Below are 25,411 nucleotides of genomic sequence, written 5' to 3'. Positions count from 1 at the left end.
CCTTTCCTACTAGGCCATCAGGGCTTGCAGCCAAGTAGCAGTGCGCAGGGTGGACAAACAAACCGCACTTTTGCACCTGGACCCCCAGATGCTCCTCCAGCTCCTGAATGGCTAGTGCTTCGTGTTGTCGGCCGAAGCGCATTGCGTCAGTATCCACAGAACTATACAAGAGCGCGCGCACGGTCTTCTCGCAGCTGGTATGCTCTCTCATTTTGCATACCCTGCCGAAAGAAGAAGCGGTCAGGCGCTTCCTTCGCTCCTGGAACCACACTGGGCTCTCGGCCTGTCCTCTCGTGTCTCGTTCGAGTTGTTCTCGTTGCGCTTGCGACAGCTCGAGAGTCTCCAGAAAGGTCTCGCATGCCGCTGCGAAGCGTTCTTCTGCCATGTCGGGTCTCTGTGCGTTCGGCCCGTAATCATGATCCGCGTTCGCATTTTTATGCGACAGCGGGTCCTCTCCGTGGGTACTCCGTGCCCTTGATCTTGCGGCGATTTTGTGACCAAGAGTTCTGGTCAGTCGCGCTTCCTTGCTCTTTACGTGGGCTTTTGTCCATCGCCCTGGGCTGCTTCTGTACATGCTCTTATGTAGCACACGGTGATAGCCTCCTCGAGCATTGAACGATACTGCCGCACCGAGGCATCTTGTGTTGTACGAACGCCTCTGGCAGAAGTTTACGCGTTTGCCTCCGACAAACTTTGCAACCACCGAGTTGAAGTGTTCCGCGGCATTGTTGTCCACGTCGTGTATCAGGCTGAACGAGTTGTCAGCCACTCGATTCATTGCTACGAGTATTTCTTCATACACGCCCGTGGACCGCAACTCGGGAACTCGGTTAAATTCGTCATTTTTTGGGCCGGAACAGAAGTAAGTCGCACAGTTCTGGTGCTCGCCGAACACGTGGCTTGGTCCGTTTCTTATGTCGGCCTCGAGTTGTCTAATTTTCTGATGCAGAGGGCCGTCCTGCGAACTGCGGTATCTTATTGCAGAGGCGACGCCACTGCGCAGCCGCACTGCTGCCTGAAGCAGGAGCACCTTTTGGGAGGATGGCAGCCTTTGCGGTCTTTTTCTCTGGGCAATGTCTCTGATGCAGCCTGAGTAGTTCCGCAGGACATGATTGCGGCATTCCACCTTCTGCACAATGTGGTGGCCATACGGTGCTGCTTCTAGTACGCACTTGTAAGTGCTAGAGTCACCGTCGGCTATCAGCCTAGTGTATTTTAGGCCGTGGATGTCCAGGCTGCGACGAAAGCCTTCGACAATTATGTCGCGCTCCATGCTCGTCGAGCTACCACGCCAATTTCGGTAGCAAGTGTGCTCCCTCGGTCCTCCAATGACCTTTGCCCTTGCGCAAAACGTGCAAAATTTATTTCGCACGCCTACGAAAAGGACCTTCTTCGTCCGGAATCCGATGATGGCAGCCTGGGCAAAAAAGGAAGGGTAGTGACTATCAACCATTTTATATTGTGTGAAAAACGAGCGATCCTTTCAATTTGCGCATCTGCGACCGGAAGTGCAGGAAATGAAAAAAAAATGTGCCTTATTATGGGTAACCGCTTGCATGAACGAGTTCTTCGGAGTACCCTCAACGGATAGGGGCGCCACCGAATATGACCATGCCAGTTTCTGGCGGCTGCAGTTACTATCGACTTACAACCCGAAAATAAAAGCAACATTTCTTCAAGATGACGTTGTGCAATAGGTGGAAACTGTGCAAGGAGAAATAAGAACAGCCTCATTCCGTTTCAATCCTCCATGGGGAGACGTGAAATTATGCACGAATTCAGGGCAGGTTACACTGATGCAACAAATGCGCATTTCCTAGATGTAATGCATTTACATCATCACTGTTTTTGTTAGACGAAAGGAAAATCTGATGCACCACGAAAAGAAGCAGCACAATAAATGGTATTTGAAATCTGTCTAGAGAAATGTCCTTTTAATAGCGATAAAGCTTTGTCATTTGAGCTACCTCGTTATGGAAATGTGCACGTTCCCTTCGTTTTTCAACATATATGCAGTTGTAGATCTTGCAAGTGAAAAGTAAACAACTTTGCGAAAATTTACGCTGTATGCGTACGCTCACCGATGCACGTTCTGCGTGGCTTGTGCTTTCACGAAAAAGCAGGTTGTGAATGACGCGCTCTGCAAGTACACGTGCTGACTAATGGTGATGACGAGCACATCCAGGTCGTTCTGCCGATGACAAGCAGCTAGTGTGCTAAGGAAAACTTAAACTATATCAACTATTCATTGATGGAGGGCATAGTGTGATCTGGAGTGAGGCGTAGTGGAAAGAACAACTCTGAGAAAATCTTGTACAGTGTGCTAAACGCAACGTTGCAATTGTCTTTCATTAACCCGACGTTACGTCGACATTTATATATTATTTTTCACTTGTTTCGCTTGTAACTTATTTCGATGTTGGTACTACGCACCCTCACCGTCACATTAACCAGCGCATAGTCAGTGCGACAATGTAAGAAACGCTTATACCAAACGCTCTTCACATTCCTGTTACAAAGGGTACACGTATTCAGTTTCACTAACAAGTACCTTTCTTTAATAAGAACAATTACATTACTATTCACACACAATTTTTCTTGTATTAAAATGGTGCAACAGTTCATTATAAGGAATTAGCTATTTCATTCACTGATCAAGTGTGTCATATGTTTGTCCACGTCATAGCACCGTATACAGTCTCAACCATTCAGTAACGGTCGCGCACAGGCACGTGTACGCCCAAAGGATGGCCCGAGCCCCCCCCCCCCCCCCCCCCCCCCAACCCCACATTAAGCGGCATCCCCCCCCCTTCCTGCCCACGCCACCACTTCTCAGACACATTCCTAGAGCGCCGACAAATCAATCTATTCGGCGGTCAAGATGTCGCTGCCTTTTACAAGGAAAGCTGTGTACGACTAACCTTCCGTAGTTTTCCCAGCGTCCGCCATCAGAAGAAATCATCATGTGGGCTGATCCTGATGATAGTGCAGAAAGAGTACAAGCTCAATCGCACATACCCCTGTGGGCCGGGAACACGCGCCCTTCGAGATCATCCGGATGGGCCCACGTATGGGAAGTGCTTAACGCCTGCTTCACCTCCGCCGCGGGTCGGCCCGGCATTGCACTATCTAGGGAATCGGCCCACGTATGGGGACTGCCTACGTCACCTCCGCCGCAGGTCGGCCCGGCCATTAGCTGTTCAGGAGGTAATGGCCCGGCTTTGTACTACCTTGGGGCCGACCCACGGCAAAGGTGTAGTACTTCGCTTTTCGTTTGAGAGCTTTGGCTGTCGTCAGCTTCCGCTGCCATTCCATATTCACATAGTGGAATGGTCGTCAATTTTTCCTTTCCTTTTGGTAGGCAGTATGCTATTGGCAACTCCTGGGCCAGTTTTCTCCTCAGTTCGGTGCCCGCGCGATTAACTCGAGATGCGTTCAGTTGCCATCACCTATTCAACGATCACGCGTATCGCTGTTGCTTCGTCAGTTCAACCTTCTTTGTTTAGACTGATCCAGGGACCAACAAAGCGATTTGGTTCGTTCTCAGCCGGTCTGTGTGCTCGTGCAACGAGTTATGGCCGGAAAAAACGCCGGTTGCCTTGAACTTTTTCTTTTCCTACAACATTTCCTCGAGTGACTGCTCGCCGCGACGCTGGAAGATCCTCAGAACCACGTAACCGCGCTATGGGTTAGTTAAGTTGGAGAATAACATAACGCGAACCAGCCTCCAATATCACAGCCTGCAATGACCGTTAAACTCATAAGCAATATGACTGTCACCCGTTACCTCGTCTGGCGTTTCCGTAATTGTGCAGCACTGTTCCTACGAAATCGCCAACTGGAAAAAAGCGAGAGAGCCAAGGCAACAACCAAGCAGGAAAAAAAAAGCGAAAATGAACAAATTTACCTGTTATGTGTGAAAATATTTATGGATATGAACATCTTTTTATTGGAAAAGGAAGCTGAGAAAACGTCGCCGAAACTGGAGAATAATGCCGTCTGTTTTAAATGATGCTTCTATAGTTATTAGTCGAGCCATCTGATGTAGCCACTTCACTGCTTTGCTAGATTGGGTGCTTTATACCCTCCGGTGGCGGCCGCAGTACGTTTAGAACCTCAGCGTCCTGCGCTCTACGCGGTTTTACGGGACTCGTGACCGCGCATCGTTACCCAACTTCCCAAGTAACAACACCAGTCGGCTTTGGCACTCTAATTGGTAAAGCAGTAAATGAGGCATCCAAAAGAACTGTGGTTGATCCGGAAATATATACATTTCTCTACAATTCTTCCAGAGTTTATTAGAAAAACGCTACTAGAAATCTTTCCTTTACGCTTTCTCTTGTTCACTTGCTGTTGTCAGTGTTCTTCCGTTACTTCTTTCATGCTCGAGTGCATTTGACGTGGTTCCTTGTTTGCCAAGTAAAGGAGAAGTGTAGCTCATAGGCGTTCCTGTCAGATACACCTTAGTTCAATTGTGCTTTGCGGGTTTGCGCGTCTTTATGGCGAATGGTGGGCCTTATTAAGATTTATACTACTAAAGGTACCTCCCCCCCCCTCATTTACACAGAAAGGTTACACCGGGTTGCCCCCCATCCCCCGAAAAAAAATCCTGGGTACGTGTCTGGTCGTGCATATTCCAGGTTTCACTAAATTATTCCCCTCATCCTGTACATCTGTCTAGAGTGAACTCTTTCCGTACTGTAACAGTGACACCATAGTAGAACAATTCGATGAGTTGTAGCCGCGTTTAGAAGGGAGACATGTCAATTGACAAATGGTACCCGCCGTGGTGGCTTAGAGGCGGCCGTATTTCGCCGAGAGTGAAATGTACGAAAGGCCCGTGCATTGTGCGTTGGCTGTACATTAAAGAGCAGGAGTCGGTCGAAACTATGCTTCATAGTTTGTGCGTCATAGTGAGATCGAGGTCTTGTCACGCGAAAACCCCGACGTTTAGGTAATTTTAACCGCATAAAAAGTGAACAGATTAGCTGTGGCTCCTGAGTTTAGGGACACACATGATAAACGGTCCCGGTGCAAATAGGAATGTGCACACTGACAAAGTGCAGTGCATTGAGAGGATAAAATTTCCTGCTCATAGGAATCCCCTTGGCAACGCCGTTGGTGTAAAAGGCACGTGAAAATCGTAACTGACCTATTAAGAGTGCTTTTGCGATGTCATTGCTGTCTTATTTTACGACCTAAGTCAAACATTGTGGGGAGCAAAATAAACACCAAGTGGGAGAAGTTAGCTGTCCTACATAATGGGAAACAACGGGAATAATGTACGAAGACTGATGTTACAGGGCGTGTATATACATTTTTCATACATGGACGTCACATCACTGGCAAAAGCGACATCTTCATGTACAAGCTACTCTTACGACGCTATTACGCCTGCGTGTACCGGCTAACCGCATTTTCTTCCGCAGTACAAGGTACTTCTGTGCACGTCTTCCTTGTTGGCGGAACAGACAAATTTTATCCCTTTAATGAATTCCATACCTTCTTATGTCGAACGTTGCACGTGCACAGGGAATACTATAACTAAAAGGTAAAGCCTTGCGTGTAATAGAAGGACAGATCTCCCATAAAACGTCCTAATGTCTGTGCACTCAGATCCGCGGTGAAATGAATTGGTGCATGTGCTTCCAGTACTGCACTTCTCATCTTTTTCAATTCTTTGCCTAACAAATTGATGCAGGGGATTCTCATGCTTTTTTCTCTTTCATACAACAAGATTTGTCGAACAGCACGACTACGCAACATTGCTTTAATGCAGCGCAATGACGGAGTTTTTTTTGTTTGTAGTCACTATTGGGGAAGATGGAATTACTCCTAATTCGCATACGTCACCAAGTATATTGACGTTCAAGTGCTGTTCACTCGTGCGACGCGCTTTACTGTCGTCGTTCCAAGGCCGGCACGAGTGGCATGACCTAAATTTCCCTCTTCTCGTCACAGAGAGGAACTTTCGCGACCACCACAGTTCCTTGCGCTTGCAATCGAACAAATTTTTGAATGCGTCGCCGAAAAGGTCGCATCAATTGCACGTTAAATATTGTGCATTGCGATTATATTGCAGTCAGTAACACTTAATCGAAAATATGTTAACATTGTCTGAGTTATGCGCATTACAATAACTTTGATTCTACAAAAGACTTGGAATACGAAACAAGTGCGCAATTAGACGCTGCACCGCTGAAGCCTTCAAGGAGAGTGCGAACAGCAAAAAGAAAAAAAACAGAAAAGACGGTTTACACGCTTCTTTGGAACCGTCGTTTAATAGCCCGCCGACCTTCTGTGCGCCTGCTTCATTTTCTACTATTCTCCCACTCGATGTTCTTATATTTCACTTAACGCAGAACCTTCTAGCTCATCTTTCACCGCAAACTTGTTCAGAATATCTTACTTTCTTTCTTAGCAAATAAATTACAGTTACTCGTTGTGATGGTTCAAGCTGGGTTCAGGGCACCGACTAAATTTGCACAACATATGGAAAGTTCGCTCGTACAGAGGTTACATTAATTATTTCTTGTATGCTTTGCGCACCTGCACACCTACATTCATGTTCTTACGAAGCCCAAATGTTCAACATGACTGCAAGTTCGTGTGGCATTATTACTATTACTATTATTACTATTATTAGCCATGGAAACATACAAACACACAAAGGAAACAAGAGTGGCGCAAGTTGACAGCTGACACCGAGAGGGCCACAACGCCTGCCTACTCTTTTGGGACGAAGCATCACTATATGTTTTCCGATCGCAAGTACTTAATACAGTTCAAGCCGGTGTAAACGGGAAATAAATAAAATAAAAATAAATTTACGGCAATGGCTACCAATGCTGCTGAATGCATACTTTCACTGAAACCTACAACCCACATTCATACTGCAGTATTACCGAACACGTTCGCTAGAACAATGTCATACAAGAAGTCTCCGCATGACGACTTGTTCGGGAGCAGTCGGGGCCCCAACCGCTCTCCTGCCCCTGATACACGCTTATACCACTCCGGGCACCACTACAAAACATATAAGCACCGCTGCATACCCTCTGCGATCACTTGTTGTGCAAATCTTAAAGAAATTACGCTACTGTGCTCTGGGCTCTGACATACATACAATTTGCGTTTAAAATGCGTAGCTATGAACACAGGGGCCTGTATTCGGCATTATATATTGAGGTATCCGATGAGTGCAATGCAAACTCACTACTCCGGATGAGGCATCGTAGTGGTTCTTGTATGACCTCTTGGACCAGGCGCCGTCAGCAACAACTGTGATCGTCGGTACCCCGTCCTCGTCCACGTCTCCACACTCGCGGGCTAGGCGTGCTTCCTCGACGCCAGCCGCTTTCATCATGTCCCATGCAGCTATCTCGATGGTGTCGGCGACTTTGTCCTGGCACTTGGAGAAAGTTGCTGATGACATCGTTGGAACATTTAGCGTGCCCAGAAGTTCGGAGAGGTTCGTGTAACCGGCGCCAATGGCCACAGCTCCCGACGTCGCTGCCGTGTTTGCGTCCATCTTAGCCGGATTTTCCTTTGGGGGCGGCTCTGTGGTGATGACGTCTTCCCTGTTGCACATTCTGCATTTGAAGGTGAACGCGCTGATCAGCCCTTGCCGGCGCTCCTTCATAAACTGCATGTCCGCAAAGGAGCAATCGAAAGGCTCGTGCCTCGACAGTGCCTGGCAAGAGGCAATGAAATGGTTGATGTCGACCAGCCGCCTCCCTTCCAGTATTTCGCCGACCTTGTCTTGTGTGTCTTCATTCGCCAACGATGCGGAGACTTGCAAAGGTGCTGACTGTGCTAGTTGCTGAGAAGTGTCATCATCCTCACGAAATAGCACTTCTGAAGCAACGCTTTCCGTTGGTGAACTTGCCATTTGCCCAGCACCAGACGTCGAGGACGTAGCGAAGGAGCGAAACTTGCGCATATTTAGAAGTATGCGCTTTCTCTTCTTACCGAACTTCTGGCTACGCTTCCGTGCCATGGCTTACTGTAGCGTGCGAGAAACTGCCGAACTCAACTTCACACAACGAAGTGACCACTTTCTCACGTACAGCAGCACTAACAACAACTGACCGCTCTTTTTCGCGTCAAGAAAGCCCGCGCTAAAGCCGTCTGCTCCGGGGATTGTTGAGAGTATGCTAGGCGCAGCATCGTATTTCTTGTGCGTTGAAATTACATTCTTAAGTTATGCGCACGCACAAAATTGACACCAAATGAGCGTTAGCTAACTAAAGCATTTAGATAAATCCACACTGCGTCTCGGGGCCGTTACTTTGGCCCATGCTATGCACAAGGACATGTCAAACAAGCACACCCTTTGGTGTCGTCTGCTATTGCTCCGTGCCAATGTACGTAATCGACGCGCTTACTTTGGTGCCCTTTTGTTTTCTACGCTTGCACCTCAGCACATGTAATTTACTATTTATGTTATCATTAAAGCGACTGAAAACCCTTTTTAAACAATCATTTCCATTGAATATATCATACGGCAATTCGGCTGAAAGTAACAACACTAAACAACGTCTTGTGTAGCAATGGCGCCGTAGTGGTGTACATCGAGTGCATGGTACACCGTGCGCAACTGCAGTACCTCAAGTCGGTTATTACATTTCACGCGTTCCTGCCGTACCATGCTGGTACGGAGCAATGCGTGCGCCATTTGTCGTCATTCCGTCAGTTTCTCTTTATCTTCGTTCGAGTGAATACACCTGGTGTGACGCAAAGAACGCGCGAGGCATGAAGCGGACTGCACGTTTTCTCACGTAAGTTGCTGTTTTCATGTCGTTATGGCTATGGCTGTTATTACAGTTTATATTTTCTTGCTGCGTACCACAACCTCATGAGTTACCGCGTGCTGGGGTTTCTACCCCCAGAGCAGCGGTAAGGCTACATCTCAGGTACTAACTTCATGAACCGACGGGGGAGAGAAACATGTTCCCCGTTATCGCTCAGTAAACAATAAAAATTCATGAACCGAACATGCCACAGGAACAGGCGGTGGGATGATGATAGAAACATCTTTATTGACAGCAAGGGAGAAGTCGTGAAGGCGCTGCTAGTCACGGAGTCTGCGGCGACGGCCCACGGCCCGTGCCTCTAGGATCAGTGCCCGTCGGTACTTGCACGCGCCGTCGGGAAGGCCGCCCTCCCACTGCTCTCGGGTGCAGGACGTGAAAAGCAGCCGACCGCCATAATTGATCGTACGATTTCCTGCACGTTTGCCACAACCAAAAAAATGTTACTTATTTGGGGCGCTAATGATATACAAAATCGCATGAAACGTGCCATTTGAGCCAATAACACGTTCGAGCGATATAGATGTCATGTTGCCAACAGCATGTACAAATAAATATTGCATGCAATTTCCAGTACTAGTTTTTAAATGTAGCCCGATTCGTAGGGTTGCGGGCGACGGCTTGAAGCACTTTTTAGACCTGAAAGTGCGCGGACTCGAGGAGGGTGAGCGATATATTGGGGTCGTACGGTGACTAGAAGTATGACTGTACCCATGCTTTCAGCTTTTCTTCAACGAAAGTAGCAAACAACTCTTGCGCGTACGACAGCATACTCTCAGCGACACTTCGGCACGTTTTCTATGGGCCTTTTATACGTGCTCATATGCAAGTACACTTGTGCATCCAGTGAAGAAATGAATAAATTTTTTTTTCTCAAATATTTCTTCTAACTTCAGCAGCGCTACAGTAAAACAGTGTCGCAGTCAACGTGACTACTCTATCAGGTGCATTTTAAAACAATTCTTGTCAACCATACTTCCGCAAGCGAGCTTAAATGTAAGATTACTTTGTAATACATCTAGTTCTCATTGCTTCAGCCAACTTAAATTGTTTTTCGAGCTAGCTTGGTATTTTTCTTTTATGTCATTTTATTGTTTTGCTTGCTTGTGTCTGCGTACATCCTTTGTAACTTCACAACAGAAATGTGTTGGAGCCCACCAGTTTGCTTTGGTCAGTCTCATTACTTTATTCATGTTAAGTATACACAATTGCCGTTCTTTATGCCGTCTGCTCACAACACTTCTTCTTTACAGATAACACAGCAGCCCAAAAATTACCTTATCGGTTGCTTTGGAGGTGCCACCGTGCTTGCCGTTCATATCGAAAGGTGGCCTTGGAGTGTGACACACGACACACAGGTGATTGGGTATGTTTGCTATACTCCTGCTAGGTGTCACCCATACATTAACAGCAATGTCATGTGTTCAACAATGAAAATTCATTGCAAGCTGAAGGCCACAAGCCCTTAATAAGGGTATCATGGGACAATGTTACCATGAAATAAAAGGATGGTTATAGGCACCCTCCCTCTACTGCTGTGCGAATGAAACATACCTGTACCTCTTCCTTTTTCCTTTCATGCTGCCATCCCCCTCTTCCCTGCAGGGCAGTAAAGCAAACCTCCACCCAGTCATCCTCCCTGCTTTTCTTTTTTTCTCTCTTTTTCTAATGTTATTGTTTCTCTGGAAGAGGCTTGCATCATTCTTAATAACACCCTGCTTGTGCTTCCTGGTGTACCTTGGTCATATAAGACGTGTTGACCTAGCAGTGTGAGGTGTAGTCCTGATTAAAACATTTCAGATACATACACATAGTTCAACTCACACAACGCTGTTTATTGAATAATACCGTTGCAACATATATGGTGTCATGCATTACATGTGCCTTGACCATATCACATTAATCTGGTTATTAACAATTGCTATGACAACGTAAACATGTTGTTCGGCAACCATCTCTTTGCACGTGACACATGGACAATAACATTTGCTGTAACAGTGTAAACGAGGCATCCAGAGAAATTAAATGCATGCATTAATCACGACATACTGCTGTGTTACACAGCGTTAGGTTGTATACATCATCACTTGACGTACACCATCACAAACAATTGCTATGTTAGACTGTGTTACATTGTACAAACTGCAGTGTTGCGACATCCTTTATTTCTGGATGTTCTCGAAATGGAACGTGCTGTTTAACTCTTTCAAATAACTGCAATTTGCATGGATTTAAACACAATTTGAACCTGTACTTGCAAACTAACACAGCATGTTGATGTCCATGCGCATCTTTATGTGTGTTTCTGCACATCGTTACTTGGAACACAGTATGGGAACATTTACTTTATTCTCTGCATCACTTTGTCCTATGGCTGCACCATACCACATCCATCTTCACATTTACAGCCTCACTGCCACAAGCCATAGCAGCTGATGGTGACAAGGCATCCGTTACAGTTCGTAAGATCAACAGACATTTAGAAGAGGCTGTAGCATCACTTTGTGCTCACACTGCCACAAGCAAAACCGTGCTGTGTAAGTGTGTGGAGATAGAAACCCGTTGCAGTTGTGCTTGTGCTCTTCGTCTGTCTAATTTTCTATCTCCTCACTTACATGCCCTGTTGGCTACTGTGGGTTATCAAACAGGATTTTACTTACTGTTTAACTTCACCTGTAATTCCCTTTCTTCTGTCTCTTTTTAACTGCACTTGGCTGGCCGTGAAATGTACATTTATTGTTCAGTAGGACTCTGGTGAGAGTTAGTTCATGATTTTGTTTCTTCCTGTTCCTTGTCTTTCTTCTCGTTTTCTTTGCACTGCTCAAAGTTTGCTTCAAAAGCATTCATTGTCTTTTTCCTGGGTACAATTTGCTACAGATTGTCTTTTGTTACATTAATGTTTGCCCCTAAGAAAACATATGCTCCCACATGCCACTCTAAACATCTCGTGGTCCTGTACATTCATTTCACCTTTTGGACATTGCACCACACACAAGATGCAGGGACACAGGCACACAACTGTCACACTGTGTGTTTTGTGTGCCCTAAAATGTTACACTGGCATACCGACATGCCCAAACTTGCATTCTTTCTTTTCGCTGAATCTGTACAGAAATGCAGAAATTGATGATGGCAAGCTTGGAGAAACATAGGTTAGATATTGTGCGCGACAGTCCAGTGCCATACACGCTCCTTTTGGATGCCTGCTACATGTGCTGTGTACAGAAATAAAACTATCCTGACTCTTGTACATGCACACTACTGACCGCTGTATATGCAATACCTGTATTGTTTACATCATTTCCTTTTCCAGGTTATTTCCACGTGCCAAATGATATCTTCTACGATGACTATTCAAGCCATTTGCAGCATGAATAACGCCTACTTGATTACCTTGCAATGACACACCCCACCATGACCGTTGGGAAGACTGTCCATTGCCTGTCGCTGGTGCACGAGGCTACATCTTCACCTGTTGGTACTCGCTAATTGTGTTGCAGCTTGTCTTTTGGCTCATCACCACTACGAATAAAAGCTCTGTTTTAAAATCAATAACGCTGCAACTTCTGAATAGCTCGACCTAATTCTCACAGCATACTGACCCCACACGACATCTAAACATTGCGAATGCTAATCCTGTATGGTTTGTTTTTGTCGAATTATTGACATCCTACATAAAATAGCATACTTCGAGTATACACACGCCTATGCATTTCATATCTCAAATCGGTGACATCCGTAGTATGTCTCTTACTATGATATTACTTTTTACCCTTACTTCAGGTACACATTTTTTCCCATGCCATGTATGCTCACACGGCTGTGTTCAAAGTCAGGTTTCTTCATGCGCTTGCTCGCAGCACAATAGTTTTATGGCACCCACGTTTGTTTGCTGCGACATGCCATAGCCTCATTGGGGCGTCCCTCTCCATGGTAACCTTTACAAGCACATCAGGCACTCGGCACATTTCAAATGGGGTGAGCAAGACAAGAAATGGTGCATTTTTCAATCCGCACTGGCTACAAATTTTCTGCAGTCATGCATAGTGCATTGCAGGGCTTTGTAACCCTACTACTGTGAGACTCTACAAAGCAGGTGTGATACTAACACACAGTGCGGTTTCCACCTCGCTGCATCTTCCAGCTGTCTGATTATCCTGCATTTGTGCACTGTTGCTCTTCGACTCCTCCCTTCAAAATGTATCTCTTGCCAAGGCACCTCTGCTTTGTAGTTGCTACATATTCAATGAAAGACTATATTCATTTGGAAAGGATTGCCTCTCGAGAAGGACACACGAAACACTTGGCAGGACATTAGCAGCAAAAAAAGTGACACTTAACCGCCATGCTAAACTAGCACACAAGTGTTAGCTGGCACCTTATTGAAATTACTAGATTCCCTTTTGCACAGTTACCCCGATATGCAAGGAAAGCTCCCTATATCCTGAGACCTACACATGCAGCAATTTGTTTGACCTTGCAGTTTTAAAGAATGTATGAGGCGTGCTTGGACACGCTGCCTTCAGAGAAATTCGTTTAGCACTTTGGCCTCTGCTCTCGGCAGCGTGATCAAATACTCAACATGCAGCCAAAACAAGCAAACAAAAATTATATGAAAAAAAAAAATTGAAACAAACTTGCAAATGATCACACACCACTCGACGCCTTCTTCAGCTAGCCGAGCAGGTAAGGCTGTAAAATTAGTCACGTACGCGCTAGCGCAGGTACATAAAACCTCGATGTGTAATAATCTACACGCAAGCAAATGCCATTAGTAATGCGGAAAGCTTCTTTATTACGCCTACGCAGGTTAAATGCACTATTGCGCTCAATACGAGTTGCGATACGGCATACACTAGTAAATTATTCTAACAAAAAAAAGTGCAACTTCCCTTGTAAACACGGTGCGTACAGTGCCGTTGTCATATAACACTATTATCATCGCTCTTCAGTTTTTATTTGTGTGTGTGTTCGTGTGCGCGCGCGCGTTGGCGCAGCCACGCGCCGTGCCTGCGCCCTCATAGAAAAAGAAAAGAAACAAAAAACAGACGCTCGCGTTGCGACTCGCAGTGAGCGCGACAATATGTGGCAAAATGTGTACGCAGCTGCACCCATTGCATATTTAGGCAAAGTCACTTGAGGAATAAAAGTACTCCGAACGCGCGCAGGCAGCTTCTTATTGCAAATCACCCTTACATATTCCGTGCGGCAGCGTTCACACTAGTGTACCTCTAAGTTTCTAAAGCTTGCAGAAATCGAAACAAATCAAGCTATAACAGTTGCAAAAACACACTGCGCAGAATGTTGAACAACGCGGGTTTCTCACGGGCAGTTCTTTAGTTATGCTTACATACAACTGTGCGGTGGTGAGTGCTCAGTATTTCGTGCAAGAGCACCTTACCTGAGTGCGCCAATATTATTTCCCTATCGACAGAATAACTGCACACGCCACAGCTTTTTCATGGACTCGCAAGTTTCAGCCACATCGAAATTATGCGGATCATTTAGTTTAGAGACATCACGAAACGCAAGCAATTTCTTCATCCTTCTCACATTCCATTTTTGCTCGCCAGCGGTTTCAATCAGACCACGAGCTCCCGACTCAGGACGTCGTTCACATGGCCTTCCCATGTGCTTTCGATCCGGCATACCGGCTGCTGTCACATATATTACGCTACCTGCTGGTGCGTACAATGCTCTAGCGTTCCTAAATGAACACTGCACAACCTCGACACTGCCACTCGCGTACACAAATGTCATGGCGAAATCCTACAGGTACGACACCGCAACACAAAACACGTGTTTTCTTGCCTGGACAATGCTATTTCCCAGACGGCAAAAAGTAGTCCTCACGAAAACAACACAAAAAGTGTACCGTTCCGCGTGTACAGCTTCCGAGATTCCCGTTGTTAAACGATAGGCGGAAATTTTGACAGCAATTTCAAAGGCCATACAATACGAAGAATAGTTTTAGTTTATTCTGTGAGGTGGCAGCACATGATAGAGTGTCTTTGAGGCCTTCGTTTGTTTGTTGCTACATGCTTTAGGAAAATTAGTTTTACCAATCACATGCATCACGTATGATGCCACCAGCGGTATTAAATTTGTCCTCTAAGATTGATCTAGTGACTGTTGGTTTTAGTTTTTCCGTTTTGGCCTTCTTTTCCGACATATTCAGTTGTAAATTCGACGGTCGGAAAAACATGACTTTTACTCACATTTCGGTACTTTTTAATAAAAAATTGACAACCTAACTCAAAAATTCGAAACCAACAGTCACTACATTTTGAGTTTTTCTTTTAAATGCAACAAACCTCGTCAAATTCGGTGCGGTGGTTGCCGAGAAAAACGAATTCTCCTTTTACATGTATTTAGATAGGAGCCCCCGAGCTAAAGCTTCCTCTTAACCTTAGCGTATCCTTAGCGTTTGGAGGCATCTTGACCGCATACACGCCCGGCGCAAAGACGCTGGCGCGGTTGCGGGCACAGAGACTGACGCGACGGCGGGCGTTCGCCGCTTCATCCCTGGCGTGACGTCACATATCACGTGATGCAGCGATGGTGGCGCCGCCGCCGCGTCGCGCGCGACGGCGCGAACCGAAGCGTGGAGGCCTCCGCCGGGCGACGTCCGACGGCGCGATATGAGGCCCCATCTGCAGCCGGTGTGACGTCATCACGTGACGTCACATCATGTGATCTCACTTCAGGGTCAATGGTGGCCACCGCCGGGAGGCGACCGACGGCGCGATATGAGGCCCCATCTGCAGCCGGTGTGACGTCATGTCACGTGACCTACTTGAAGGTCACTTGAAGGTCAATGGTGGCCACCGCCGGGAGGCGACCGACGGCGCGATATGAGGCCCCATCTGCAGCCTGTGTGACGTCATCACGTGACGTCATGTCACGTGACCCCACTTCAGGGTCAATGGTGGCCACCGCCGGGCGTCGCGCGAAGGCCCGAAACCTACGTTAATATGCTTCGCATAAAATATACAAAAGCGTGGCGCCTGCTTCCAATGGTATCTTTGACTGGTCGCCTGTATGCCCCGAAGCAGAGTCGGGTAGATCGGTCGTTTCCCGAGCGCAAAGGTAGGGGACAAGCGCGCAAGCCGAACGTGCAACTCGCTCTCGGAGGAGGAAATTGCTGATGCGAAACCACGTGACTACTGCCAACGTCCGATGTTTCGCCTATCCAAAGCTCCCGGCGCTGCCGGAAAAACCGGCGGGCATGCCGGCGGGACGAACGTTCGTCGAGACGCCAGTATGCAGTGGCCTAGGTTGCCAAGGTTACGGTGGGCCTTCGCCAACAGCAGCGACGCGGCGCTGCGATGACGTTTCAATCTCGATGACTGCTCCGACGTCAAGGCTCGGAGCGCCTCAGAGCGCTCCAAGATAGAGAAGAGCAATCGAGAAGAACCAGCCGAACGCACGGCGCGCACCCTCTTTCAACCAGCTGAAGACAACGCCGCTCGCGAGAGCGCTCCAGAGCGCTCAGAAACGACCAGCCGAAGATAGCACAAGTGACACAGATTGGCCAATGGGGGAGCGGAGGAGACTGGGGCGACAGGAGGCGCGGAGGGGGAAACGTCGGGGAGAGCGGGGTGGCGGAAAGATCAGAATGGCGCTACTTTTGAAAAATTGAGGGGCTTTACCGCATCGCGGCCCACGCAAAAGGCCGTGTTTCTACCACAAAGCCCGCCCGCCCGCCTTCGTGCATAGAGTTCGCGGTCATCGTTTGCTGGTCAACAATGCGGTTACATACGCTCCAGTTGCCGGGAAGCGTGAGAAGCATTCAGAGATTTTTTAATGCTATCGCGTTCCACTCTTAAAGGCGAAGCTTAAGCGCCCTCCAAATGTTTGTATTTCGCGGGTATCTACAGCAAGCTGAAAAAAAAAGCAGTACTTAATAGATAGAAAGTTCGAAACTGTGTAATCGGACGTTTCGCAAATCGTTCTACAAATTTCTTATTATATTTTTTGCGTAACTTTATTGCTTCAGAAGTTGGTTAACAAATCTTAAGTAACTATGCAATTAAGGCGAATGCAAAATATAGTGTGACTTACTCCATACAATAGTCAGTAAAATGCATTTGGTCGCGTCGTCTTAAGAGTGCATCGGCGTATTTTTAAACTCCGGCTAAAGTTAGCCGGGACAGCCTGTACATAGTTGAGAAATAGCAGTTCCTGGCACTTGTATAGTTTACTTGAAGTTTATTGAAGTTTATATATATATATATATATATATATATATATATATATATATATTTTTTTTTTTTTTTTCGACGTTCTTGCCGGGGTCGGTCCCCTCTCCCTCTTTGTCTAAGTCGCGTGGCGCCTTCGACAAAGCAACACTTGGACTGGGGCAAGTAAGTGTGGCATGCGGTTTACTGTTGCGCTGCCAAGAGGGCACGTCGACAGTAACACGAAGCGTCTCTTGTTTTTCGCGTTACATGTCGTGGTCCGTGTGTGTGCAGCTTCGCAGCGCGCAGCAGCACACACTGGCCGTCCAACCAACAGAACTTCTGACAAAAGCAGATCGGCCAGCAGATGACCTTTTTCTAGCCTTCCAGGCCACAGTTTTTGATCAATGTGTTTTTGACAGGGCAACGTAACATGATTGTGGTTAAGAAATTGAGAGTCACTTTAGCATACGGCAAAGTGTGCGCCAAACAGGGTGAAGGCGAAAGCGTGCGCGCTCAAGATACATTAGGTTGCTTGGCATTCTCATTCGAATGCATTGTTACTTCTTATTGATTGTTTTCTCCCACTACAGGTCGTGGGTTCGAGTGCTGCCTTAATTAACTTCGCTCTAATTAACACCAAAGGTGGTGGGTTTGACTCCCACCAAAGATCGTGGGTTCGAGTGCCTTAATTAACTCCATCCTAATTTGCCTCTTCTTTTTCACGATGAGCAGTACCGGAGCCAGCTGCGGAAGAAGACGAACGCTCGCGAGGCGAGCTCGCGTGGCTTTCGGTGCCGCGTGCAGGCCGCGTTTTTAAGACTCCCACTTGCGGTGATGGCAGGGGGGCCATCTCGCGTTCCCAGTCGGCAGAACGACTGCAGGTGAACGCAGCTGGCACCGTATACGCGTGTTCTGTGCATGAAATCGAAGTGCAGGCTCGGCATATGGGCCACTGCAGCAATGCAACATTGCTGCAGCATTGGGTGGCGAACAGCATTGGGTGGTTTGTGGAGCCTCAAAGTCCTTGCATGTATTTCGGATGCCACAACGGACAACATTGCAGAGCGGAGGATGACGACGTTCTGCGCGTCATCGCAAGATGTCGAGGCGACAACAAGAAATTCAGGAAATGACGGTGCCAGCTCCGAGACCCTGCTGCTATCGCAATAGACGAGGGATTGCTGATGTCTTCCGAGCTATGTTTCTTTCTGTCTCGCTGGCGAAGGATTTGCAAGGCAGCTCGTCCTTCAAAGGCAATTCAGTTGAGGCCAGTGAAACAGTGAGCATTGTGTGCATGATAACGTGGATCATGCTGGCCTTCAGGGTATACTGTTCCCGCCCGGCTGGATATTCTCTCCTAAGCGCTGCCTGTTCACGTACCTGCAGCACGGCAACACTCACAGTAACTGTTGACGCGCCTATACATAACGTATATGCACGTGTAAGGGCCGCACTCTTTTTTCACAATTTTGACGAGGTGCGGCCCTTACACGGGACTGAACCTTTTGGTCAAGATGGTGCCGCCGGTATCCGGCGGCACCGTGGATGTAACATTGCATAAGAGGCGAACACGCAGCTCTCGCCATCTGTTCGCTGCACGGGCAAGTCCGCTGCGCGCGAAAATTTCCCGATGCGCGATCGCGGCACTGCGGCACCGAACGCGATTGCTTCTTCGTTGGAATTTTCTCTGCCAAATTTTAGGCTGCCATGTTTGGGGTGCAGCCCTTACACGAGTCTATACGGTACATTGGAGAGACAGGGACAAGCGTTGACACGCCGCTAGCAGACATTTATTGTTTAAAAAACACGTTCTCGAAAAAACACGTCACGGAGTCTTTAGCGTGAGGCATCCGGTGTTGGAGGTGCCACAAGTGCAACGCGCCCGCGTTGGCGCAGGGGCGCGTGAGGCAGCGGTTGCTGGAAAAGCCGCGACGATATCCGCGCGTACGGCAAACGAGAACGGCAGGACTACGGCGGCGGCGATGGTGGTCTAGCCGAAGCCGCGCTGTTCGCGGCGAAGAAACCGCAGCAGGCGCAGGCCGGCGTCGGGGTTTCCCCGGCCCATCCCGATGACCGGTTCACACTGCAGCCCGCGGCCTGGGACCAGCGGGCTCCGGGGCACGCCGTCGTCGAGTTTCGGCGAGGTACCCGGGGCGTTCGGCCGCTCAACCCGCGGCTGCTGGCTCGGCGAGGTCGCACTGTCGGCGCCTGGCCTCGCTGCTTTCGGACGGCCACACACGATGGGACGCGGAGCGCCGGGAAGGCTGCGTTGCTCGCGGCGGCGCAGCAGCAGCAGCAGGCCCACGCCTGCCTCGGGGTTTCCCCGACCCATGCCGACGGCGGGCTGGGCGGCGCGACTCGGGCCAAGGTCCAGCGGAAGGTCCGCGCGTCGCCCGAGGCCAGCTGACGCCGAGCCCACGTCGGTAGGCCTCTCGCTCATGGTGCGTCGAGTTCGCGGCACGGAAGAGTGCGTATGGCAAATGGAACGGCGACGAATGCGCGAGAGCGCGCGCCGACGCTCGCTCGTCGTCGTCGTCAGCCAAGCTGTAGAGCGTTGTGCGCGTATTTTCACGGTGTCCTGGGAGAACTAGATAATTAACGGAGTTCATATCTGTTAAGACGGGCTATATGATAGGAATAATGCGTAGAAAACTTTTAAAATGCGTGTGCTAATTAGGGGCTGAATGAAAATTGCTAAAGCCTAATTTTTCCTCCTATTCAGAGGCGGAAACATTTCACAGACACTTCTATATTTCCACAAAAAGTGGACCGTGTTGTTTGGGAGCACATGTATGGAAAGTGTCAAGTGTGTAGATTAATTGCAGCATTTCTAGAAAATTACTTATACAAGATAACCTGGGTTGTTTTATAAGCGTAAAATTAAGAACAATGCAGGAAGTTTTCCTAATGTTCTAAAGAACTCACCGTGCCAGCTTTGACATCTTGAGAGAATAAAGGGCATCTGATATGTGTGATGCGTGGGCAAAGTTTCAAGAACGTCGGTGAACAACAACTTTTGCTTAAGATTCCTTAAGCAAGTGCTCGAAAGCGTTATGCGGCCTTTATCTGCTGTTTCCCAGTGTTATATGCCATCGCATCTAATAATTTGTTACCCCCAAGGGAGACTCGTCACCACGGGGCCATGAGGCAGGGATAATTAGTGCAGATAGCTCAGTCTAATTTTTAGGAGAGTCATGTCGTTGAACTCAGAAAGACAAGCGGCGCAGAAACCTTCTCCCCAGTAAAACTACGTGACTACACAGCTTTCCACCCTGCTTCCCCTTCACCTCCGAGCGTCGCCACGCTAGTTCATCGCGCCTACATGGCAATCGAGCATCCGCTTGACTTTCCGGAGTGCACTCACCTCCTCTTGGAACTCCTTCCCCGGCGGCGGCAAGATGCCAGCCTCTTTGTCCTTGACGTATACAGCCCTAGCTCCCCGCACACCTGCAGCTCCCCTCCTCCTCCGCAACGCCATCTCACGCGCGAACCGGAACGCGCTCCTATTTCTTGGGGATTTCAACGCTCATCACGTAAGTTGGGGCTACCAGAAGAACTGCAGGAAGGGCCTGGCGCTATGGGCCTTCGTGCTGAACGAACAGTTGACCGTCCTTAACGAATTCGCGGGACCCACCCGCAACGGCTCCAGCGTACAACGGAACACTAATCCGGACCTTTCCATCTGCAAAAATATCCCGGACGCGCTGTGGACGAACGCCCGGGTCTCTCCGGTAGCGACCACTATATCCTGTCCGTCTCTTTCTCCTTTCCGCCTTATCTTCCTCCCGCAAGCGTCTGGTGCAGGTGGTGGACTCGGATCGCTTCCGCCAGTCGCGGCAATAAGCCTCCACCTCCATCTCAGACCTTTCCCAGTGGACCACTAACTTGCTTCAGGATGTTTCCTCTGCCACCTCCACCTTCCCCACCCCTCTTCACTCCTACACGGCTGATAGTCGCCGCCTGCACCTCTGGGAGGCGTATCACTCCTTTCACCGCCGCTGGCTTTCCCAGAAACACAACCACTCGCTGCGCCTCCGCCTTGCTCGCCTGGCAACGGACATGGAGGAGCACTGCTCCTTTCTCACCAGACAGCAGTGGGGCCAGACCTGCGAGCGCATGGCTGGTAACCTCGGGCTGAGGGATACGTGGGCTCTGCTACGTGTCCTCCTTGACCCGTCGCACTCCAAGGCCACGCACCGTAGGGACGTGACGCGCCTCCTTCACTCGTCTCCACTCCCTGATTCCGGCTTTCTTCTTGCTCTTCGTGATCGCTATCTCTGCACCAACCCTACTTCCTCTCTCCCTTCCTGCGCCGGCAACCCTAATTCTGCACTCGACGCAGATATCACCCTCGGCGAGGTTCGTGCCGCGCTGCATAAGCTCCGCACCACTTCCACACCGGGGGCCTACCAAATCTCTAACAAGGCCTTCCGTAATCTGGACACCCCATCACTGACCTCTTTAACAAACATTGGCATGAAAGCACTCTGCCTTGCGAATGGACCCACGCTAAGGTAACTTTCATCCCCAAACCTGGCAAACCAATAGACATCCAAAATCTCCGCCCCATTTCCCTCGCCTCTCGTCTCGGTAAGCTCTTGGAGCACGTTGTTCTCGACCGCTTACAGAACTTTCTAAAAGACAACCACCTTTTCCCCGATTAGGTGTTTGGCTTTCGCCCTTCCCTTTCTACCCATGACGTCATGCTCCAGCTCTCCGAAGAAGTTCTTCACCCTCTTCACGCCAAGCGCACTCGTGCGGTCTTGGCACTGGACATGGCGAAAGCGTTTGACAACGTCCTTCATTCCGCCATCCTAGATGCTCTTTCCACCCTTGGCGTGGGTCCTCGTATCCACGCTTATATCACGGCTTTCCTTGCCCGTCGCACCACTGAGATTTCATTCGGCCCTCTGACTTCTCCAAATTTCACTCTTGCAAATCAGGACACGCCCCAGAGTTCCGTCCTCTCCCCCCTTCTCTTCAACATCACTCTTTTCCCCATGGCACGCGCTCTCGCTGCCATTCCTAACCTGTCCCATGCTTTTTACGCCGATGATATCACCCTCTGGGTGACCACCGGCTATATTGGAGAGACGGAGGCCGTCCTCCAGGCGGGCGTGGTTGCCGGTCATGCTCGCGCAGTATGGCTGGCCTGCTACCCGCCACTCCTCCCGGCTCGAGGCAGCCCCCCACCTATTCCCTCACCCTTAGCATCATTATTGACTCGCACCCGGTCCCTTCTGTCTCCTGCCTCGGCATTCTGGCTCTCCTTCTCCAATCCAACGGCAAACACACTGCCGTCCTTTCCCGCCTAACTACTACCGTCCGCCAGACCGTCCGACTTATTCAACGTGTCGCTAACCGGCATGCGTGAGCACGACCTCCATCGTCTTGTCCAGGCCTTCGTTCTCAGCCGCTTTGTCTACTCCCTCCCCTTTCTCTCTCGCGCCGAGGAAGACAACGTGAACTGTCTCATCCGCCAAGCCTACAAGTCGGCCCCTGCGCTCCCCACCTACGACCCCACTTCTCGTATGCTGGCGATGGGCGTTCACAATACTCTTTCAGAGCTTGTGGAGGCCCATCGCACGGCTCAACTCGACCGCCTTTCTCGCACCCCTTCTGGTAGAGCCCTTCTCTCTTCCCTCCGCTTGACCCCTCTGTCCCCTGCCTGTGTAACCCAACCCTCCTCTGTATCTTCCATGCTCACTGTCAACCCTCTTCCCAAGAACATGCACCCTGAGCATCACGCCGCCCGCCGCTCTGCCCGTGCCTCCACCCTCTGGCGCCAGTACGGCACACAGTCTAATGACACATTCACACCGAAAGCGGAGCGTCTAAGCGGACAAGCGGATTTTCAAAGCGGCGAGGCGGCGAGTGCTCACGCCTGTTCAGACCGGCCGCGTTGTCTGGCTATCGGCGCCGCCGGGAAGGAGGGGCATCTCGATTTTTCTTTAGCATGGATGGATGGATGGATGGATGGTTGTGGCTCAACCCTTTGAATCGGGCGGCGGCGGCGCGCGCCACCTAGCCTTTAATGGTTCTATATGCATGCATACCTATGTATTTACTCCTTTACTTTTGCGTTGATATTGTCCACCAATCAGATAGCCTCCGTTTAGTTATTTCTACCTGTTCAAAGTCTATTCTACTTTCACTGTCTTTAAAACCCAAGGCTTTGAATAGTTCCCCGTTAGATTCAACTGCAGGGTGAAGTTGTTTACAAGCAAGTATCACGTGTATCAGCAATTTCAAGGATGTGGCGCCAACTCGCGGCACTTTGGGTTTGTGCGCGCACTTTCGATATTTTTTCTTCGTGGGTCGGCGCGCTCCCGTCCGCTATCTACTTCTGCAAAATAAGCTCAGACGAAGAAGACGAGATCGTTGGCATTTTACTCGTCACTTGTCTAGTCGACTTTCAAGATTTGTTACAGCGCAACACAAGACAAGGAAAAAAGAAGGTATAAAGCGACAACACGGCGCCGTGTCGTCGTTTTATACCTTCTTTTGTCCTTGTCTTGTGTTGCGCTGTAACAAACCTTACTATGAATCCCAACCAAGTGGCCCAACTTGCCGTTTTGACGCTTTTGAATAACAGAAGCGAAAAGCCCAGAGAAAGACATTCGTTTACATTCGTTCACCAGCGCTTCCGCAGTGTCGGGTTCTGATTGGCTGCGGCCAAAGCGGCCAACTTATCCGCGCGGAAAAAATCGGTCCGGGCGCGATCCGGCCAAGCGGCCGCGGATTTTCCGCTTTGCGGAAAATCCGCGGCCGCTTGGCCGGATCCGCTTGTCCGCTTGTCCGCTCCGCCTTCGGTGTGAACGTGCCGTAACGCTGTGTATGTCAATGCGGCGCCATACAATTCCCACCCCGCCTACGCCCTTGCCACCACTTCCCATATACTTTCTCCCCTGACCGTTGCCACTATACCTGCCCCCACCTCCACTGCCGCAGAGGAAGCAGCTATTGCGCTCGCCATTGCCACTACCCCGGCACGTTTCATATTCAGCGACTCCAAAGCTGCAGTCCATAACTTTGCGAAGGGTCGCATCTCCTCCTCCGCGCTCAGCATCCTTGAGCACTCCCCTCCCCCTTCTCGTCGTATCCAACTCCTCTGGGTTCCGGCTCACGCGGGGCACCTTGGCAACGAGGCGGCAAATTTCATCGCTCGCGAGATGACAGACCGAGCTGGCCCCCTCCACTCCGGGATGGACACGCGTGACTCCCTCCTCACCTTCCATGACATCACCCTTCATTACCCCAACTCTCGCCTATCCCTCCCTCTCCCTCACAAATCCCTGTCTAAGCTCCAACAGAGCATGTGGCGCCATTTACAGGCCCACACTTTCCTCTCTCCTGCCCTTATTCACCCCGGTGCCTTCTCACCCAAATGCACGCTGTGCAGACACCCACGAGCAGACTATGCTCATATTCTGTATTCATGCCCGAAACACTCCCCCTGCCTCTTGGCATGTATCTAGTCCGCAGCTGTGGGAGGCTGCTTTGGCCAGCTCGGAGCCGGATGTCCAGCTACGGCTAACGATCTGGGCAGCGGAAGTCGCCGCCAGGCATGATCTGGTGGCCACGACCGGCAGCCTGAAGGCCACCCCCGGAACGGGGGCATCTTAATTTTCTTTTCTTTTTTAGCCTTCACTAAATAAAGTTTGTACCACCACCACCAAGCGGCGCAGGAGGATACCAAGATCTCACCGGTAGGTGGATTTTTCAACGACTCCTTCCCCACTCAAAGTTCGGCTTGTGGTACGGAGAGATAAGCCTATAACGATGAGTACGGACCGGCGCCATCTTAGCCATACTTGTCCGACAGGCTTTAGGCTGGTTTAGGCCTAAACGGGAACTCTCGCACGAAAGCGGATAGGGAAGCGAACACTCAGCGAAGCGATATGGGAATTACACAGGGAACGAGCGCAATGGGCACGATGGGCGCGCCGAACGAACCGAGCATGGACGAAAATTTGGTGACGCTTAAGCTCCGCCTTTAAAAGTGGAACGCGAGAGCATTCAAAGATCTCTGACTGCGTCTCACGCTTCCCGGCAACTGCAACCGTAATGCTTACCGGGAAACGCTGGCGGCGAGCGCTACGTATGCAGGAAGGCGAGCTTTCTAGTATATATAAACGCGGCTATGGTGGCTAGAAGGGAGAGGTGACGCCAACGGCGGATGGAAGCCGCTCCTCCATTTCAAGCCGGGCGTAGGTGGCGCTGTTGGCCGTAATGCGATGCATGGTACGCGCTTTGAGCACACGCAAGGACGCCTGCCGTGCACGCAACGCGTCGGCCTTTCAGTGATGTTGTTGCAAGCAATGGTTTAGCTCATTAAACGCTAGTCGAACGTGACTACGGCTGACAGAATGCAATTTTAAGCCGTGGTGGTGCAGTGGTTAGGGCACCCGATCG

The 25,411-nt window shown here is 49.5% G+C and overlaps 2 protein-coding genes and 2 long non-coding RNA genes across 4 annotated transcripts in view; 1 reads left to right on the top strand and 3 right to left on the bottom strand.

The window, feature by feature from the left end:
- LOC142557808 (cyclic GMP-AMP synthase-like receptor) overlaps positions 1-25,411 on the bottom strand; it is a 221,676-nt gene that overhangs the window by 173,667 nt on the left and 22,598 nt on the right. The gene's annotated exons all lie outside the window — the stretch shown is intronic.
- LOC142557805 (uncharacterized) lies at positions 8,532-12,368 on the top strand. The gene is made up of 3 exons (XR_012822846.1): positions 8,532-8,780; positions 10,067-10,179; positions 12,127-12,368. It is a non-coding gene; the product is annotated as an uncharacterized LOC142557805 (long non-coding RNA).
- LOC142557806 (uncharacterized) lies at positions 9,021-14,633 on the bottom strand. Its single transcript, XR_012822847.1, has 2 exons — positions 14,367-14,633; positions 9,021-9,228 (listed from the first exon to the last, which is right to left on the bottom strand). It is a non-coding gene; the product is annotated as an uncharacterized LOC142557806 (long non-coding RNA).
- The window catches only part of LOC142557810 (uncharacterized), a 50,789-nt gene continuing 44,142 nt past the window's right edge, over positions 18,765-25,411 (bottom strand). Inside the window, exon 2 of the mRNA XM_075669952.1 lies at positions 18,765-19,583. Within this exon, the coding sequence (XP_075526067.1) occupies positions 18,987-19,583 (597 nt within the window). The 3' untranslated portion in view covers positions 18,765-18,986. The remainder of the gene's footprint in view (positions 19,584-25,411) is intronic.

Source organism: Dermacentor variabilis, chromosome 9 (genome assembly GCF_050947875.1).
Source record: "Dermacentor variabilis isolate Ectoservices chromosome 9, ASM5094787v1, whole genome shotgun sequence".
In the NCBI taxonomy this organism is placed as follows: Eukaryota; Metazoa; Arthropoda; class Arachnida; order Ixodida; family Ixodidae; genus Dermacentor; species Dermacentor variabilis.
The sequence above is the reverse complement of the archived record's forward strand: the minus strand, read 5'-3'. Positions and strand labels throughout refer to the sequence as shown.